This window comes from Acomys minous (genome assembly GCF_964271855.1).
Source record: "Acomys minous genome assembly, chromosome: 14".
Classification (NCBI taxonomy): Eukaryota; Metazoa; Chordata; class Mammalia; order Rodentia; family Muridae; genus Acomys; species Acomys minous.
Genome location: NC_140496.1, coordinates 65,920,634 through 65,941,531, shown reverse-complemented (window position 1 = coordinate 65,941,531; position 20,898 = coordinate 65,920,634). Strand labels below are relative to the sequence as shown.

General features: G+C 46.7%; 1 protein-coding gene across 1 annotated transcript in view; it reads left to right on the top strand.

Moving 5' to 3' along the window:
- The window catches only part of FNDC7 (fibronectin type III domain containing 7), a gene marked incomplete at its 5' end in the record, with an annotated part of 41,902 nt that extends 30,443 nt beyond the window's left edge, over positions 1–11,459 (top strand). Inside the window, 4 exons of the mRNA XM_084757021.1 lie at positions 4,086–4,346; positions 8,160–8,189; positions 10,306–10,367; positions 10,453–11,459. Of these exons, the coding sequence (XP_084613147.1) occupies positions 4,086–4,346; positions 8,160–8,189; positions 10,306–10,349 (335 nt within the window). The 3' untranslated portion in view covers positions 10,350–10,367; positions 10,453–11,459. The remainder of the gene's footprint in view (positions 1–4,085; positions 4,347–8,159; positions 8,190–10,305; positions 10,368–10,452) is intronic.
- Between the last annotated feature and the right edge of the window lie 9,439 nt (positions 11,460–20,898).

Genomic DNA, 20,898 nt, shown 5'->3' with positions numbered 1-20,898 from the left:
GTACTTGGGGTTGGGTAATCATCCTCAACCACTCATCGCCTTTGTTTTGTTTTGTTTTTGTTTTTTTGAGACAGGGTTTTTCTGTGTAGCCTTTGCTGTCCTAGACTTGCTTTGTAGACCAGGCTGGCTTCAAACTCACAGTAATCCTCCTGCCTCTGCCTCTGCCTCTGCCTCCCGAGTGCTGGGATCGAAGGTGTGCGCCACCGTGCCTGGCTTATTTTTTGAAATAAGAGTTTCTCACCAAATCTGGAACTCACTGCTTTGGCTAGATTGGCTGGCCACCAAGCACCAGGGAAGGTCCTGTCTCCCCTTCCGCAGTGCTGGTATTAGAGGCACATGCTGTCCTAGTGCTGTTAGGCCCAGGTTTTGCATGAGTGCTGGAGCTCAAGCTCAGGTCCCCCTGCACGTGTGGCCAATACTCCACTGACCTATCCGTTGCCTCAGCTCTCGCCATGCAGATTACTCGCTATCCTATTCACAATTCCAGTTGACTTAGAACTCCAAAGCTCATCAGTAGTTGATCCATGGCTTCCCCTGGTAAAGAGTCCAGGTTACGTTTCCTGAAGGGATGATGGGGTGGGTTTTTTTTGTTTGTTTGTTTTTATGACAGATAGACTTGCAGTGAAGGGTAACTTAGCCTTGCAGAGTTTCCAGAAAGCATCTGAGGGTACATTCTACCTGGTTTGAACTGTTGGCACATCACGTCATGGAACTCACTCTGTAACCCAGGCTGGCCTTGAACTCAGAGATCTGCCTGCCTCTGCGAGGGCTGGGATTGAGGGCATGTGCCACTACTGCCCGTCTTAAAATGGCTTCTTATAACTTAGGCTGCTTTTATTTTTTATGATTCTAGTCCCTTATAGGTAAGAAGAAAATAAGGATGACTGTTAAATATGCACCACAGAACAAACATGGAACAAAAAGGAAACGGCGGGGGGGGGGGGCCGGGGGACACGGCGGGCAAGGGAGGAAGGGGAAAGGGTGGAGTGGGAGGAGGCCCCAGGGAGGTGGAGAGAAAGAGAGAGAATAAAAGTAAGAGAGCTAGAGAGATGGTGGGTTTGTCCTTTTTATCCTGGACCCCTGGTGACTGCAGCAGGTAATGACATCAGAGGTTGCTAAGCAACCTGGAAGCAGGCTTGTGAGGCTGCTTATATGCTAACATTCCTCCCTTTTTCTATAAATAAAAAAAAAAATGAGGACATTGGATGGCTTTTCATGCAATGTAAGTTAAAGTATATAAATGTAGGTTCATTGTTAGTAGCTCTTGTCTGCCATGTAAGGTGGAAAGAGAGAGAGAGAGACAGACAGACAGACAGAGACGAGAGAAAGCAAGAGCAACAAAATATTTGAATTATATGATGATGGGGAAGGAAAAGCTAGCTACGCCCTGCAGCAGATAAAGACTGAGGAGTTCTGGAGAACTATCCTGGGTCTAAAACACATCTGTAACATCTGCCTGGCCTCAGTGTGAAAGCATTTATAATGTTTTGTACATGTGTGAGTCCATTACTTTCAGTTATATTTGTTGCCTCATTCTCATCTTCATTCCCAGTTCTGTAAATGTAGTTTATTGCTTATTTTTTCCACCTAACACTTTTACATTCAATTTAATTAGCTGTGTGTGTGCCTGTGAGAATGTCAGAAATGTGCTCATGGAAGTTACTGGACAACGTGCGGGACTTGGGTCTCTTCTTCCAGGCCAGGGAGAGTGAACTCAGTTGGTCAGGCTTGGTGGCAAGAACCTTTACCTGCTGACCCACTTTGCCAGCCCGAAAACAATTTGTTGTTGAATTGAGACAGGGTTTCACTGTGCAGCCCTCGCTGTCCTGGAACTAACTCAGTAGACCAGGCTGGCCTTGAACTCAGAGATCTACTACCTCAGCCTCTTAAGTACTAGGATTAAAGGTGTGCACCACCAGCACCCAGCTAAAGCAATAAAAAGAGGGAGGGAGGGAGAGAGAGAGAGAGAGAGAGAGAGAGAGAGAGAGAGAGAGAGAGAGAGAGAGAGAAAGAGAATAAATTAAATCAGACCAGGCAAGGTGGCTCATGACTATAATCTCTGTATTTGGGAGGTACAAGCAAGAGGGTCATGAAATTAGGGACATCCTGACCTACAGGGCAGCCTGTGCTAAATAAGACTCTATCCCAAAACAGAACAACTGTTTTCAATAAGTAAAAAAAGAACAAATTGAGCCAGGCATTAATTACTTTTTTTTTTTTTTTTTTTTTTTTTTTTGAGACAAGGTTTCTCTGTGTAGCCTTGGCTGTCCTGGACTAACTTTGTAGACCAGGCTGGCCTTAAACTTACAGCGATCCGCCTGCCTCTGCCTCCCGAGTGCTGGGATTAAAGGCATGCGCCACCCCCACCCCACCGCGGCTTAGTCACTTTTCTTGTTGCTTTGACAAAACATTTGGCAAAAAGCCAGGCAATAACGGCACATGCCTTTAAGGCTAGCTCTCAAGAAGCAGAGGTAAGTAGATCTCTGAGCTCAAGGCCGGCTTGGTCTACAGACCGAGTTTCAGGTCAGCCAAGGCTACAAAGAGAAACCCTGTTTAGGAAAAACAAACAACTTGAAGGGGCTGGAGTGACCGGCCCATAAGGGCATCCATGCTCTTCCACTCTTCCGGAGAACCTGAGTTCAGTTCCCAGCATCCGTGTCAGGCAGCTCATGCTGCGGAACTCCAACTTCAGGGGATTGTATGCCCTCTCCCAGCCTCTTCAGGCATTGCATTCACATGCCCCCCTCCCTCCCCACCGCCCACATACCTACAGTTAAAAACAAATCAATAAACAACGAAATTGCTTTTTAAAAATAGGTCAGAAAGGGTTGATTTCAGCTCATGGTGAGGAAATCACGGCAACAAGAGAGAGCTGGTCACGTGGTCTGAAGTCAGGAACAGTGCAGCCCTGGGCCCCATCTTATGGAATGGTACTAGCCACATTTAGAGTGGGTCTTCCTGCATCACTCAACATAATCTAGATAACCCTGTACGGAAGCTGACTGCATCCAGATGATCCCTCATGGGCATGCCTGTAGGCTTGTCTCCTGGATGATTCTAGATCTGCCCAGGTTGACAGTGTTAAGCCTTCCCCCCCCCCCCCCATACCAGGCTCCTGCCTGGCAGTCCAGCGCTCAGGAAGCCAGGACAAGGGGTTTTACCAGATAGCCGTGATTTCAAAGCCAGCCTGGACTACGCAGTGAATGAGACCCTGTCTCAGCCTGCCTCCCAAATCATCAACCAGGTAAGCAGTCATGCTGGGCATAGTGCTACAGATACAGAACCCCAGCTCTTGAGACTGAAGCTGGAAGGTGAATTTAAGGGCTGGCCTGGGCTATAGCAATACTCTGTCTCAGGTGAACACACACACACACACACACACACACACACACACAGAGAGAGAGAGAGAGAGAGAGAGAGAGAGAGAGAGAGAGAGAGAATATGTACAAATCAAATGAACCTGATTATCATTCACAACTTTAAAAATATATACAATATGATCTTTATTTTAGTGAGCATTTTACTATCTGATATCCTGATTGGTACCTACTATGTGGCCCCAGTCAAAATATTTGGAAAACAGGCTCAAAAGAGTACCTAACCACTTAGCATAGATGAGGCACTGGACTTGCCAACTTGCCTCACTAGCCTGTCACAAAGTGTGCTACTTGGCTCACAGCTGCCATTTCGTTTTCAGTTAAAGGTGAGCACACTAAATTATATTTAGACTTAGTTGCGCTGAAGTCTAATGAAATCAGGGCATCATGCTATACCTTGGTGGGATTGTGAGCAATTGACTCAGTGTGAGTCACTGAGCAGTGCAGTGTCTCTCTGCCAACTGTAGACCTTTGATACACCGGTGTTCTATATTAAAAACACATACCCCTCCCTACCCACACATGGATTTCTGAGCATGTGGCTTTGCTGGGAAGAACACGTGTATCCCTTCAAACCTTGCTCTGTCCTAATCAGGCATGAGCCATCCTAAGCGGAAGATTCTACTTGTGATTTTTTCCCCCTATAGCAATTGTAAATATGGCCATGCTTGTGTGATAAATAATTCTGTGCGTTTTTTTTTCCTGTAGGTGCCTGCTGCCCATTGGGGGTCAAGTTATATAGGCTGGGCCCTAATGGCATCCGGATCTACTGGCAAGCCTCCAGGGGCTCTGCCAACTACAGCACCGACCTCTATGGTTCCAAAGGCATCTTTACGTGCGCCCCACGTGCTGGCCTAAGTTTCTGTGACATCACCGACATTCCCTGTGGGGACGTGTACACCGTGATGGTCTCACCGGTTTCTGAAACCGGACTGAAGCTTACTTTCTGTCCCAAAAAAATATATTCGGGTAAGTCAAGCTATGACCCTTAATCTGAAACCAACCTTTGAGCTGAATGTAGCGCAAGTGGTACAGCACTTGGCGTAGCATGCACAAGACCCCAGCACCCACAAGAAAAGCTCAAAGGGAAGATTAGAACTAATCTTTGGGCCGGTAAATGGTGTTCGGTGGGGTAGGCACTCCAGTTTGCTTTGTTACTGCAATAAACAACATGGTCAAAAGCCACTTAGGTGAGGAAAGAGCTTGGCCTATAGGTCACAGTTCATCACATGGCAAGTCGGGGCAGGAACTCAAGCAGAACAGAGGCCAGAAACAAGGAGGAAAGCTGCTTACTGGTTTGCTCTCAGGCTCAGGTTCAGCTACTGTTCTTATACAGCCAGGTCCACCAGCCTAGGGATTGTACTGCCCACAGTGGACTGGGCCCTTTCTACATCCATCATCAAAAAATACTATTTTCCACAGGCAGATCCACAGGCCAATCTCATGGGGGAAATGCCTCAGCTGAGGTTTCTGCTGCCCAGATGACTTATTCTGTTTCCAGTTGGCAATAAAAACTAACCAGTAGAGTAGGAAAAAGTGCTTGCCAGGCAAGCCCAATGACCTAAGTTCAACCCCTAGAACCCACATTGTGTATCTTAGAATTTCTTTTTCTTCTTCTTTCTTTCTTTCTTTTTTTTTTCTTTCTTTCTTTCTTTTTTTTTTTTTTTTTTCATTTTTTGAGACAGGGTTTCTCTGTGTTAGCTTTGGCGGTCCTGGACTTGCTTTGTAGACCAGGCTGGCCTCGAACTCACAGAGATCCGCCTGCCTCTGTGTCCTGAGTGCTGGGATTAAAGACATGCGCCACCACCACCCGGCTGTGTCTTAGGATTTCTATTGCTGTTATTTAACACCATGACCAAAAGCAACTTGTGAAGGAAAAGCATTTATTTGCTTACACTTCCATTACTGAGGGAAGTCAGAGCAGGAGCTCACGCAGGGCAGGAACCTGGAGGCAGCAACTGAGGCAGAGGGCATAGAGGACTGCCATTCACCGCCTTGCTCTCCCACGGCTTGCTTAGCCTGCTTTTCTTATAGAGCCCAGCTCAGGGGTGGCACCATGCCCAATGGCCTGGACCCTCCCACGTCAATCTCTAGTTAAGAAAATGCCCTATGGAGCCAGGCGTGGTGGCACGCGCCTTTAATCCCAGTACTCAGGAGGCAGAGGCAGGTGGATCTCTGTGAGTTCGAGGCCAGCCTGGTCTACAAAGTGAGTCCAGGATAGCCAGGACTACACAGAGAAACCTAGTCTTGAACTCCCTCCCACGCCCACCCCTAAAAAGTCCTGAACTTTTATTTGCACAGACTGAGAATGGGGACTAAGGAAACATTTGAGGTTTGAAGAAAAGAGAATGTATAAATCATAAATTAAGGCTGGAAATATGAGTGGGTTGACAGACTGTGATCACAAACCAAGGCTGTCAGCCAGGCCGTATCTCCAGAGCTGCCAGGGCACATTAGCAATTCTCTTGTTATGTGTTTCTGCACCCTCGCCCAGGGCACGGTCATACATTTTTCATGTGCTTCTAAGAGAAAGGAGAGAAAAGAAATAACAAAGCCTGGGATTTGATAGGTGAACAGGAGAAGAAAAAAAAATGACTCACGAGCCTTCACTGATAAGCAGTCAACATTTTCTAATTAAATGTAGGTGACAAGAAGTTCAGGATGGCTCTAGGTGATGGAACATGACCAGCTCTTCCTGAAAAGGTGGTCCCGATGTCCTTAGATGTCATGCTTCGATTCTTTTTCAATCTTGCCCACAAAATAATCTGGCCCATAGCACAGCCTTCTGAGAAGAGACAGGAATGGATTCTTGGGGCACAGTCGAGCTCTTTGGAAGATGAGCTTGTCACTCAATAACAACATGTCACGTTCACTGGATATTAACAACTGAACAAGTGTCTTCACATTTATATCTGAGGGAATTCTCAAAATAACCCTAAGACGTACATTCAGCGGACTGTCTCTCGTTTATAAATAAGGAGACACAACGACTCCCAAATCTCTATCTACCACAGTTTTCTTCAAGTCACTAGCTTGTATATAGGCCCAATTATGCATAGACACACAATGCTATCAGAGGACCCCCGCCTACAGTGCGCTTGGGAGACACAGTTTACCTCACTGCTCATGCACCCCAAAATGGTTCAGGCCGGGTCAACCTTTCCATTCTTCCCACCCCATGACATCTGGAATATTTTGAACAGAAATTGTCCAAATGTGATGGTTAGGACAGGAGAAACCTATCCCATTGTTCAGAGAGGGGTGTACATGGACCTCGATGCAAGTGTGGCTCTGAGGTGCATCGTTTGCGGATGGGAGTGTGTGTACATAGCCTGTGCAAGCAAAGGAGCTAGGCTGCCAAGTGTATCACTGGAGGAGGGCTCAATGTGTGCAGCCCAAGCCTACTGTGGTCCCAAGTTGCCAAGCCATTCACTATACTTGCCTGCCTCAACATGGCCTTCTCTTATTTGCATTTTTTCCTCCGTATCTTCGACCTACTTTCCATTTATTTTATTTTATTTCATTTATTTATTTATTTATTTTTAGCAATTCTGGAGATTAGACTCAAGGTGTTGTGCATGCTAGGCAAGCACCATACTACTGAGCTAACAACCCCCCACCCCAGGCCTGCCTGTAGCCTTTTCTTAAAATTTTGTTTGGAAACAATGGCTTCCTAAATTGCCCCATACTGGCCTCAGCCACCTAAGCAGTTCAGATTACAAGCATACCCCACCGTGCCCAGCCCTTTTCTTCTTTTCTTTAACGTGTAGATTTTCCATCTGAAATACATCAATAGGGCTGGGAAGATGGCTTGTTAGGCAAAGTGCCTGCCTTGTGATGTTAATTAAGGACATGAATTTGGATCCTCAGAACTTAAGTAAAAAGTCAAGTGTGGCACCATACACTTGTAGTCCCAGCTCTTGTTGGGGTCCAGGGGCAGTGGTGGGGGGGCTGATAATCAGAAGCTCATTAGCCAACTGTCTTAGTTAGGGCCTTATTACTGTGAAAAGACACTGTGACCAAGGCACACACCTTTAATCCCAGCACTTGGGAGGCAGAGGCAGGCGGCTCGCTGTGAGTTCAAGGCCAGCCTGGTCTACAAATCGAGTCCAGGACAGCCAGGGCTACACAGAGAAACCCTGTCCCGAAAAACCAACGAGGACAACAACAACAAAAGGCAACTCTTATAAAGGAAAACATTTGATTGGGCCTGGCTTATAGTTCAGAGGGTTAGTCCATTATCATCATCCGGGGAGCTTAGCAGCGCGCAGGCGGACATGGTGCTGGAGGAGCCGGGAGTTTTTCATCTTGATCCGGAGGCAGCAGGTGAGCATAGCTACACTGAGCATAGCTTGAGCATAGGAGACCTCAAAGCCCGCCCCAACAGTGACACACTTCTTCCAACAAGGCCACACCTAGTGTAATAAGTTCACACCTCTTAATAGTGCCACTCGCTATAGGCCAAGCATTTGAATACATGAGTGGTGGGGGGGGGGGGGGAAGGGAGGCCTTACCTATTCAAACCACCAAACCAATCTAGCCAAATCTAGGCTTTAGGTTCAAGGAGAGAAACACTAGCTGAAAAACTATAGGTGGAGAGCAAAGAAAGACCCCTGACATCAGCTTTAGGCTTCTACTCGCACACTTGCGCATGTGCAGCTTCACACATGTATGCACATGCCTACACTAGCAAGTACACACACACACACACACCATACACACACGCGCAAATGCATTGGTAAGTGTATTCTCAGTGCTTACGTTTTGATTTATTTTTTACAGTCACCTGTTCTGGAAGTACACTTGGGATGGGTAAGTCCTTTTTCCCATGCATAGAAATAGAATTTGTGTTGCTGTGTCTTGCAGTTAATACAATCATCATCAAAGCCAATGCTGTAATCACTAGGAATGTCAAATGTTTCTTTCATGCAGGAGTGTCCTCTCCTGTCAGAGTGCTTCCCTTCACATTGCATAAACCAAGATGAATTCCTTCAGATGTTGAAATCCTTTTAATCTTCTAGAGTCCCAGAGAAAAATGCAAATATTTGTTGGAAGGCAGCTAATTATTCTTCTTCCCCCTCACACATACTTTAGAAGGTGTTTCCAGCCTTGCTGCATGCTAAGATTCCTTGGAGACCTTAAATTTTACTGATGCTGGGGCTCTGGCCCCTGCCAATCTGGTATAATTCTTCTAAGGTCAAGGCGGAGTGGCAGGATTTTTAAAAAGCTCCTCTGGTGATTTTAAAGTGAAGCGAAAACTGAAAACTGCTGTTGTAAGCAAGGCTTTTCCACAGGGTAGGTGTTTGGATAGATCCCCAGTGCCTCAGCTGAGGCAGGCAGGGCCTGAGGCTTTTCACAGGGCCAATGGGGAAGGCTTAGAGGGAGTCAGCCCCTCCCGCTCTCTCTGAGAAAGTCATTTGAGAACCCCTACAGAACAAAGGAAATCATTATACCTAGGAAGAATTTCTAGATTTTATCATTACCTTCTATGGATTTAGGATTAGTCAGATCAGGATCGTGGTAGGCAAGGACCCTCTCAACCTGCTAAAAGGTCTTTTCATTTAAGACTTCCTTGATTCTTGAACTATTGTAAATCTTGTCAACCCCATGAACTGACTTTCTGTCTCACAGTTTCATTCTGTAGCCCTGTCTAGCCTGGCACTCACTATGTAGACCAGGCTGGCCTTGAACTCACAGAGCTCTGCTTGCCTGAAGTGCTGGGATTAAAGGTGTGCACCACAATGCCAGGCTGAAATGACTCAGAGACAGTTTTGGACTCAAATCCTGCTGCTCTCACTTGTCTTTACCTGAATTATTTAAATCTTCTAAGCCTTGTTTTCCTCATGTCAAAACTGATGTAATAGTCACTTCATAAAACATAAGAAGGTTAATAAAATGAATTGATTAGGCACACTGAGAGGCTTCTAGTAATTACTAAGTGATAGTTATTAATTCAGGATCAATTTCCTCTCTAACATTCTATTATGCTCTAGATATTAACATTTTAACGTGCCACTTCTAACGTAATTTACATTTTCACCTTAGCCCTCACAATACTTTAACACATTAGTTTTCAAAGTGTGGCTCCAACAGCACCATTGTTATCTGGTAACTTTTTAGAAAAGCTTTCTTTGGCCAAAAGCCCAGTAAACTGGAAAATTCTGGAGAAACTTTGGTGGGATTTTTTTGTTTGTTTGTTTTGTTTGAGACAGGGTTTCTTTGTGTGGCTCTGGATGTCCTGGAACTCACTCTGTATGTAGACCAGGCTAGCTTTGAACTCACTGGGGTTCACCTGCCTCTGCCTCCCAAGTGCTGGGATTAAAGGTGTGCGCAGCCACCACCATCCTGGCCAGCTACTTTGTTTTAACCACGGGGGTTTTTCTGAAGCAGCCTCAGGTGGGAAGACCAGGGCTCTAACTTAGGAGAGCTTCTTTATTGCTGGAAATCTGATGCCTGGATGGAGAAGGAAGCCACAGGTGGAGGGGAGTGCACTCCCACATCCTTCTGTATCTGGCCTGCTTCAGTGTCACCTGCTCAACCTGTGGAGCTTTGGGGACTTTCCTCCCCACAGCATCCTTAGCAGTTGAAGGTTTATGTTCCCCACATGCAGGTGCTTGAGTGAATGAAATGGTGGAGTTTGCTAGGGGTGGGGTGGGGGCGGGAGGACGACCGACACAGCAAGTTGGCCTGAGGAGGAAAGGAAAATTCCTCATCCAGTCAGGAGTGTGAGCTCAGAGATACTTGGAAGATTCATGTATTGGTCAGTGTGGTTAGTGAGGCACTTCTGGTCACGCTGAACAGGTTTCGCAGCCCACTTTCCTCTTGCTTGCTGTGAGGTGCTACAAAACCCAGCATCCCCCAACAGCGACACCAGTAACGCCTGCACATGTGATGCATCTTGTGTGTGTCCTCTCCCCTGCCCCTGCAGTGATTTACAGAGGGAAGAGGACCGACACGGCGAGCCCCAGGTAGAACCAGACACTGCGCGAGGTGAGCCGTGAGAAGTAGCTCTGTTTGGTTCTACAGCAAAACTTTCCTTCTGTTTAAAAAAAAATGCTTCTCATTTCTCTTGCAGCGTTCCTGTGCTGTAAACGAGCGGCGAGGAAAACGAACTGTTAGAACATAAAATGCCCGTAGGGTAGGATCTTTGGCCTTTACAGGAGTAATGTGCACTGTTTTGAGTGGGCAAGGTCAAGCGTGCCATCCGCTGCAGAGAAGATGAAGATGAGCTGCAGGGAGGAGAAGATTCCACAGAAGAAGGATCCGTGGAGTCCCCTGGAAGGCTGCCAGTGTGACTCAGCCCCGCATCACAGCCCGGAAGTGCGCACAAAAGCTCCGCTTAGCAGGCTTCACATAGGGACACACCACCCCCACCCCGCGTAGCCCAGGTTGGCCTTGAAGTCTCAATCCTTCTGCCTCAGCTTCCCAGAGTGCTAGGACTACACGCATGCGCCAGTGTGTTCCATCCTAGACTTTAACACGTCCTGTCCGTGAGCATCTCTCCAAGACAGGTCTCTGGACTTTTTGGCTTGAGTCTATAGCAGCAGCTGCTAGGGCAACGTGTGGTAACAGATGCCTTCGGCACAAGTTCCTGGGGGAAGCTGAGCTGCCTGCAGAGCTGCCTGAGTCAGAGCGCCATGTGAGCAGACATCTGCCAGAGCCTCTGGGAAAAGAGAGCTGCAGGCCTGTGGCTGCAAAGACTGCCATCACGCGGCGTGAGCGAAGACGGCAATTGGAACGGCAGCCAAGGGCAAAGCGTCGCAGACTGTGGCAGACCGATGTACACACATCTTTTCAGGGGCTCGTCAATCTTGTAGCCTGTTCTCCACACTCCACTCACATGGTAATGGCTTCCTTCCATGACTGGAGAGGGAAAACAGCCGACATGTAACACAAACCTGCTGTACCTAGAACCGTGTTTATCTATCGAATGCCAGAAACCTAATTTTAAAATAGTATGAATAAGATTTGTGTCACACGTGCCTGTAGGGTCTGCAGGGATGGTTCAGTGGTTAAGAGAACAAGCTGTTCTTGTAGAGGACCTGGGTTCTGTTCCCAGCCCTCACATGGCAGCTTACTAACATCTGTCACTATGGTGGTGATGGTGGGGGTAGGGGGGCGGTGCATACCCTTTTCTGGTCTCCTAGAGCACCAGACACACAAATGGTGCATAGACACATGCAGGAAAAATACTCACACTAGTAATAAATAAGTAAAAAATAAATAAAAATTTAAAGCATGGCTGTGGCGTCAAGGATGTGTGTGCTTGGAAGCAACTATAAAATACTTCCCCCAAAGAACTGGATCATGGAGTTAGGCATGGAGCCAGCTGGGAAGAGAGCAAACGTCCCCTCCTGCATCGCCTCTCCATGGAAACCAGTCAAAATCTTTCTGTTTGTGAGACTGACCAGAAAGCCAAGCTTGAGGGCACATGCTGGTAATCTCCACACTCAGGAGCCTGAGGCAAGAAGATGATGAATTCAAGGCCAGCTTGGCACACGTACTGAAATGTCTCAACACACAAACAAATCAGGGATAGGAAAACATGTTACCGATAAAGAGATTTTTATAATATCAAATATCGATTTTTTAAGATTTATTTATTTATTATTATGTATACAGTGCTGTGCCTTCATGTACACCTGCACACCAGAAAAGGGCATTCTATTACATTATAGATGGTTGTGAACCACCATGTGGTTGCTGGGAATTGAACTCAGGACCTTTGGAAGAACAGGTGGCGCTCTTAACCACTGAGCCATCTCTCCAGCCCCAAATATCTACTTTTAAAAGATTTATTTTTATTTTATGTGTATGAATGTTTTCCCTGAATGTATGTCTGTGCACCACGTGCGTGCCTGTAAAAACCAGAAGAGAGCACCAGATCCCTTGGGACTGGAGTTAGGAGTAGTTGTAAGCGTCCATGCAGGTCCTGGGAACTGAACCCAGGTCCTCTGCAAGAGGGGCCAGTGCTCTTAACCACTGAGCCATCTCTCCGGCCTCCCTTTACTCACCTTTACAATTCACAAATGTACGTTTTGCATACTGAACACTCACCTACCACTTCCCTACTACCCAGGTCTACTCTCACCACTCTCCACAAGTGTCTTTTGTGTCCGTGTCTGTTTTTTTCAGTGACCATCCAGATTTGCCAGGGCCATCTGTATGACCTTAGGTTTGCAGTTATTTATTTGGGGGGGGGCGTAGGGGTGCACTCAGCAGAGTGTATACAACTAAAGACAGCACCCCTCTTCTCATAGGATCTACTGATAGTCAATGCTTCAGAGCTACAAGGTGGGGTCCCCTGAGCCTCATGATAAAGAGATGGTTCCCCAAAGACAAGCCAGTCCTAAAAGTGGAGATCAATGCTTCAAGAGCACAAATGGAAGAGGGTTGTGTAGCCACAACTTTTTATTATCTTTATTGTCTTATTTTGGTTTCTTATGCTTCTTTCTCCCTTCTCCACCCCAATCCCTTCCAACACCCCAACACCAGGTAGGAGAGAAAGAAGGTTAGTGGGGAGAGGGGGCTTAGTTCTCTTCTGCTACTTCCTGCTTTTAAGGGTCATTGGGTTCCTGGGGGACAAGTCCAATCTTCGTTTTAGGGTATCTCCAACTTCTCGTCAAACTGCATCAAGGGAGGACAGCAGCAGGCTTCTTTCTTGGAGCCTCTTGTCTCTTTCTCGCTGGACTCTGGCCTTTATTTCCTCTCCAGAATCCTCAGCATTAAACTCCCTGCAGCTGGGAAAGAGCCCCTCTCAGAGCCCCTCTCATGAGGCAAACAATCTGCTGCTGTGGACAATATGAGTCATCCCCATATCCCACACCTGGGATTAAAGCAAAAAACATGTTTACATCATGTAACTGAGTTTTTAATGACACCCAAAACTTCCACTACAGCATTACATTTTGTTTACTTTAAAAAAAAAATGGTTTTGCCGGTCGAGATAGTGCACACCTCTAATGCTAGCACTCAGGAGGCAAAGGTAGATGGATCTCTGTGAGTTCAAGGTTAGTCTGGTCTACATAGGGAGCTCCGCACCAGCAAGAGCTAGATCATGAGGCCTTATCTCAAACAAACAAAAACAAACAAACAAACAAACAAACAAGTCCCCACCAAAATTTTTTTCATGTATTTTAATTGAGCAATTTTTTGTTAATGAACAGCATGAGCATCATTATGAAAATTTCACATCAATATTATTATACTTAGATCATATTCAGCTCCCATCACATCCCTTGTCCTACTCCACGGGTCTCCTTTCTCCTTTTGTCTCTGAATACCATGGAGAGAACAGCAGTTTCTCCTATACATTCCCAGCTGTCGTTCGGAGACTAAAATTAATTAGGTATGGGACCAGGCCTGGAGATAGTGGATTTTTTTTTTTTTTTTAATGCTCACCAAAGGAATCTGACTTGCGATTGCCTTGGTGAGTTCTTTCGTGAGGTAAGATTTCAGTGACAGGAACCTGAGAAGATGGAGGAGATGTGTGGCCTACGAGGAAAGACCAGTAAGATGCTCAGTGCTCAGAGGACATCCTGGTGGGGCAGCCGTGGTGGAAGAGAGGCGGGACCATATTCTGGGCTGTGTGGGATAGCAGCCGTGGGAGACTATGTAACAAATCAGTTGGCCGCAAGGCCCCTTCAGAACGATACCTCAGAAACTGGGTCTGTGGCTGACTGGAAGAGACAAACAGCTTAGGCCAAACTGAAGGCCATTTCCGTTCTCAAAGACCAAGGCAAGAAAATGGCCACCTCTGCTTAGCTGTGCGTCTAGGCTAAGACGCACTGGCCAGGATTCCACAAAAGGCAACGTGGTCCACATTGGGTGAGGGCAAAATTAATGGTTACTTATTTATTTTACTTAATATATGTAACCCACAGACCACACACTGCAGGACAGCCTTCGGCATACTCATTTCACTTCCGTAAGAACCCCACAAGTTAGGTAAAACCCTCGTCCATGGAAGGAGGCCCGGAAAATTCAAGACATCACTCCCGTGCACATGCCCGCTGGTGCAAACACTCTCATCAAGAGGGCAAATCAATACCCTGTTTATGAAGAATATTTCCCTAGGTTGTTACGATAAGTTCATCAGTTGCTGGAGGAAAAAGACCAGCATGGGACAAAGGGAAACAGGATAAAAGGTGGGTTGGACCTGCTCTAATTCCAGGACCCCAATTCAAGCTATTTTATCTAAAATTTTTTTATGGCCTGTGCAGCTTTCCATCTCTGGCCAGTGTTGGTGTATTTTGCCTTCATTCTGCTGTGTCATTTTCAAGGACTCCAAACGCAGTTGTTAATCTGTGTAGGAGAGCCAACTAGAGGAGACCTGGAGAAACAGCTCAGAGAGATGATGCAAAACGAGGGATCGTGGGAGGACTGACAATAAGAGCGAGAGAAGGGGCGAGTGCGATCTTGCAGCCGGACAGTTCTGGTCCTAGCTCTTCCTGCGATCTTACAGGCTGTGCCTAACCATCCTGAGCCTCACTTTTCTCATCTGTAACCTAGCAATAAAGATCGTCATCTTGCTGGGTGAGGTAAGGTTTTAGAAACGTCTCCGGGGTCCGAGGAGATAACTCGGTTGGTCGATAATTTGCTGAGTAAGCACAAGGACTTGCGTTTGGATCAAATGCTGGACAAAGTTGCCTATGGTGGTGCGTGCCCGTAACCCCAGTCCTGGGGCCATGGAGACACGGCCAGTGCTGAGAGAGCAGACCAGTCTGTCTACTCCAAATAAGTGAGCTCCAGTGAGAGACCCTACCTGACAAAAATAAAAGTAGAAGCCAGGCATGGTGGCACATGCCTTTAATCCCAGCACTCAGGGAGGAAGAGGCAGGAGGATCTCTGTGAGTTCAAAGCCAGCCTGGTCTACAAAGCGAGTCAAGGACAGCCAGGGCTCTGTGTAACAGAGAAACCCTGTCTCAAAAAAAAAAATTAAAAATTAAAATATGAAGGTGGAGAAGTGAAGAAGGCTCCTGATATTGGCCTATGGGTTGTGCGTGCACAAACACACACACACACACACACACACACACACACACACACACACACACACACTCTTCTCAACATACAAAGAGTGTATCACACACAGGTGCAATGCAACTGGACTGAACCCACACTGTTAGTAAGAATCAGACCTAAATTTGTACATGGTGGACTTGTGTATGTGTGCAGCTAAGGCCTATACTTGACCCACTACTCCACAATGCCCCTCAGCCTTTAGGGACACGGGTAGCCACAGCTCCTTTTGACTATACTTCCAACTCTGTAGGGCATCTGTGTCACTCCCTGACACCTAGCCTTTTAAGGGGTGTCCCCCCATCTGACTGCTTCCTCTTGGTTTGACCCCCAGGGGTAACAAACTGCAATAAGGTTTTCTCTGTTAGGACTTTTCTGGTTTTTTTTTTTTTTTTTTTTTTTGCTTTGTTTTGTTTTGTTTTTCTTCGAGACAGGGTTTCTCTATGTAGCCTTGGCTGTCCTGGATTCACTTTGTAGACCAGTCTGGCCTCGAACTCACAGCGATCCACCTGCCTCTGCCTCCCGAGTGCTAGGATTAAAGGTGTGAGCCACCACCACCAGGCCTGCTTTTTTTTGTTTTTGTTTTGTTTTTGGGGGATAGGGTTTCTCTGTGTAGCCTGGTCTGTCCTGGACTAACTATGTAGACCAAGCTGGCCTCAAACTCACAGGATCCTCCTGCCTCTCCCTCCCAAGTGCTGGGATTAAAGGTGTGAGCCACCATGCCCAGCAAACTCTTCCTTTTTTTTTTTTTTTCTTTTCTTTTTTTGGTTTTTCAAGGCAGGGTTTCTCTGCGTAGCCTTGGTTATCCTGGGCTCACTTTGTAGACCAGGCTGGCCTCCAACTTATATCGATCCACCTGCCTCTGCCTCCCGAGTGCTGGGATTAAAGGCGTGCGCCACCACCACGCTCGGCTTTTAGGACTTTTCTTATGGGTTAGACTCCACCTTACTATACATACTAAGTAGAATTTTCTTTGAATTTGAAAAGGAAGTGGGCAGTATGGCATATATCCAAAACTGTGTAAAACTGAGTCAAGTTAAAAGAGGTTTAAAGGGAGCTAAGGCCCCAACCTCGATTGCCATGGAAATCTCAAACAGAAGAAGCACTCCTGTCAGTTTTTTCCACTCTTTCTGCCTTTGTTTTCTGTGTAGAGCAAGCTGAACCTTTTCCCTGTTGCAGCACAGGCCATGGACCCTTGGCAGCTAATGACATCAAGACTTCCTTATTTCCATGGGTTGCTTGAGGACAAAGGACATAATCCACTTTGGTGCATGGTGTACCCTAGGCACTCAGTATTAGACATTGTTGGCAGCAGTACGTGCTAACTGCTTCCACTGTGTGACCAGCGTGAATCTCTGAAACTATTGACTCAGAGCTCTCAACATCCTGTAGGAAAGCCTATGCCTCAGCCAGCAACTGAGCTTGTTGACTGCTTTGTTCTCAGGTCCCAAGACAACCACCTCAAGCAGGCTGATGCCTAAATTGTCTTAGTATGAGCTCAGATCATTTCCTGTTCATCAGCTTCCAACAATAATTTGGGGGTCTTAAACATTGATAATCTCGTCTATGCATTTTTTTTGGCACAAACTTGTTGAATAACGGATTATTGTTTTCTTGGTTCATTTATTTATAGTATGTACCTAAGGCATTCACTTTTTGGGGATTGGGAAGGGGCAAGGTCTTTGGTCTAGGATGGCCTGGACCTATGTGTATAGTCAAGGATGACCTTGAACTCCTGATCTTCCTGCTTTCCCACTCATGTACTGGGGTTGCAGAGATTTGGGTCACCACATTTGGCTTTAAAGCATTCAATTGTTCAGCCCTCTTTTGACTACTACAGGATACTGAGCAATCTGCCTGACTCCATTTTGAAGGCCGGAGCCATTTTCTTGTATTGTTAAAAATAAGTTTCTAATTTCTATAAGAGCTGAGTTTCTGTTTTTAAGTTTCTGTTTCCTGGAACCTGACCTCTCCCAACCCATGACCTTGGCTTGTTTTTTTAGAATACTCTGACCCTCCTAATTAGTGACCATATAATGATGAATGAGGTGGGTTTGTTTGTTTGTTTGTTTTTGGCTTTCTTTTTGTTTTTGAGATTTTTCTGTATTTCCTAACTGCCCTGCTGCCTCACTCTGTAAACCTGCTTTGCCACTACTCCTGGTTTTACTCCTTAAAAGAGCCATGAGAAACAGATTCAGCATCTCTCTCTCTCTCTCTCTCTCTCTCTCTCTCTCTCTCTCTCTCTCTCTCTCTCACCTGACTTAGGAGACAGTTGCTGGCCAGCTCTCTGGACCACTCGAATAAATATAACTTGGCTCAAAATTTGTGATAGTGTTCTTAGCATCAACTGTTGGGATTAACATTTTCTGGAGGCCCCAGTGAGATAAAGCCACTCACCCAATTCACTCTGGGAATCCGGGGCTAAAGAGGCCCTCAGGAGGCGTGCACCTTGAGATGTTCCAAGGCTCCAAGGTGTGCATTTAGTTTCCTGGTCTACCAGAGTGAACTGCCATGCTGAGAAAAGGAGCAAGCAGCTACAGAAACCTCTGCAACCCCAGTACATGAGTGGGTAAACCTCTCCTGGTAAGTCATCAACCTCGATTCATCAATTTCTATAATTGATTCTATCTTTTTTAATCATCTCCCGCACGGGATGACGGTGAGCCGAGTCTTTGTACCCCTCTTTACTACTGAAGAGATGGAACAGATTCTCACAAAAGCAGCTGAGGCACTCTCCAGAACAGCTTCAGTGACTGACGGCCAGAGGGCAGAGACAACTCTGTCAAAATGGAGACCCCAGTGGGGCTGCAACACAGAGGGAGGAGGGAGGAGGTCCCTCGGTAAGCACCACCAGGTCCTCTTAGAAGGAATGAGAAGCCCACCGACCTATCTAAGGTAGCAGATGTGAAACAGAGCCCAGATGAGTCGCCTTCTGCTTTCCTGGAATACCTCCTGGCCGCCTACTGATGACCCACCCCTATAGATCCAGAGGACCTGCAATATCTCAAGGCGATTAACCTGGCCCTAGTTACTCAGGCAGCCCCTGACATTCATAGAAAGATGCAAGGGACAAATAGGTTTGCAGGAAAGAATAGGCCAGAACTTTTAGAAATATCCCAGAAGGTGTCTGACATTCGAGACGGCAAACAAGATGGGGTGGACCACTGTGGCTGCACTGCAAGCTCCGCTCAATTTTAACTCTGCCCATGAACACCACAATAAAGAGGGGAAACCTTTACCAAAATGACCAGTGCGCCCACAGCAAAGAAATAGGTTATTAGAAGGATAAATGCCCGTGACGGAAACAGGTGGGTCCCCCCTCCCCCAAACCCAAGCCAATCTTAACTATGGAGAATTAGTGAGGCCAAGGCTAAGGCTCCTTCTAACGAGGCCCCCAGTAGTCTATAATAACTTTCACCACTGGGGGGGCCAACCTGGAAGTTTTTTTGGGGACATGGGTTTGGTACTATGGAAACCCCTAGGATCCCTTACCAACCAGACAATGGGAATGGAAATACAGGAGGCAACAGGGGATATTAAGGAATAAATGGACCACTGACCAGGACAAGGATCTGTGGCTCCTTCTCTCATCGTTATCCTTGAATGTCCTTACCTTTCCTAGGGCAGGACCTCCTGAACAAGCTCCAGGCAACAACAGCACTCTCAGGAGACACTCCTAGGCTGCAATTGGGAGTTCCTGCTAAGGCTTTAATTATAACCTGCCCAATAAGTGAGGAAAACCTGCTGCTCCAAACCTGAACTCATTCCCCCAGAAGGAGAATGGGAAAAGTTGTTAAGCTAGGACATTTCTACAGTTTGGGTACCACCCATCGTAGTGCAACTAACATCTGGCGGGTGGGATGCTTAGAAGCCAGGGAAGGGACTAACGTTCATGCCAGGTGCCTCCCTGAAGCAGGCATACTTACTCCTTGCCAGCCAGTCTGGAATAACCCTTGCTGCTTGTTCAAAAGCCTGGCACTCGAGACTATACACCGGTACAAGAGTTGAAGTAAGTGAACAAATGGGTAGACGTCATTCACCTGATTGTTACAAATCCCTACAGTTTGCTTGGTCTGTTACCACCAGGACATAAAGGTCACACTATATTGAACTCAGAAGATGCATTCTTTTCCACCGCCACTCCACCCCATCAAAGTTAAGTCAGCCCAGCTCCCCATTTGAATGGGCTGATCCTGAACTGGGGATATCAGGGCGACTCACCCAGACAGACTGCCTTAGGGTTCAAAAACTCTCCCACCACCTTTGATGACGCAGTCAGCCACGACTTAAGTCTCTTCAGTAGTAAGTACCCTGAGATAACCTTGCTTCAATATGTAAGTGATTTATTCTTGGCTACTAAAGATGAGGAAGACTGAGAGCCACTCGAGGACTTTTGGAAACTCTTGCCCAGTTAGGCTATAGAATTTCTAGAAAGAAGGTCCAAATTTGCTTGCTCCAGGTTACCTACTTGGGATATGAACTGAGAGAAAAGGAAAGACTACTGTCCTGGGGCCTGCATAGCAGCCATAATGCAAATCCCTGCTCCAACCAGCAAGAAACAAGTTAGGGAGTCTTTGGGAGCTGTTGGATATTGCCATCCTTGGATACTTGCGTTTGCTGAAATTGCCAACCCTTGTATTCTGCTATGGCTGGGGCAACACCCCTTGGGAATGGACTGAGGAACATGAACAGGCCTTACAGACTTAAAAGAGAGCTGGCTGTGGAGGTGCATGCCTTTAATCCCAGCACTGAAATTCTTGTAAAAAGAAGTTGGCAAGGTCACAGTAGGGCAGATTCTAACTGTAATAGTTCCACACACTGAGCAAACCCTATGGAAAAATGCCATCAGCCAATGGATGTCAAATGCTGGCCTGACTCAGCACCAAGCCCTTCTTTTAGATAAGGAAAGACTGACCTTTGATAAATCTTTGCCATCAATCCCATCACTAGACAAGGGATGACCCTGGGGAGTCCATCCATGCCTCCCTAGAGACGCTGGACACCAGCCAAGGTATGAGACCTGACCTCGCAGATGTTCCTCTCACCACCAGAGATACAGATCTCTACACAGATGGCAGCCGTTTCATTTAAGGAGGGACCGGATATCCGGGGGTAGTGGTTGTCACAAACCAGGAGGTCATTTGGGCACAAGCCTTGCCCAGGGACACACCTGCCCAGAAAGAAGATATAATCGCTCTTACATGGATTTTAAGATGGGCTGAAAAAGCTGGGCAGGGGAGGCAGAGGCAGGTGGATCTCTGTGAGTATGAGGCCAGCCTGGTCTACAAGCGAGTCCAGGACAGTCAAGGTTACACAGAGAAACCCTGTCTTGAAAAACCAAACCAAACCAACCAAAACAAAACCCACCGCAACCCCAAAAAGATGGCCTGAAGGAAAAAAGGTGAATATCTCCACAGATAGCCAAGATGCTTTTGTTATGGCTCATGTTTACGGACAGATTTATAAACAGAGGGGCTTACTTACCTCGGAAGGAAAGAAT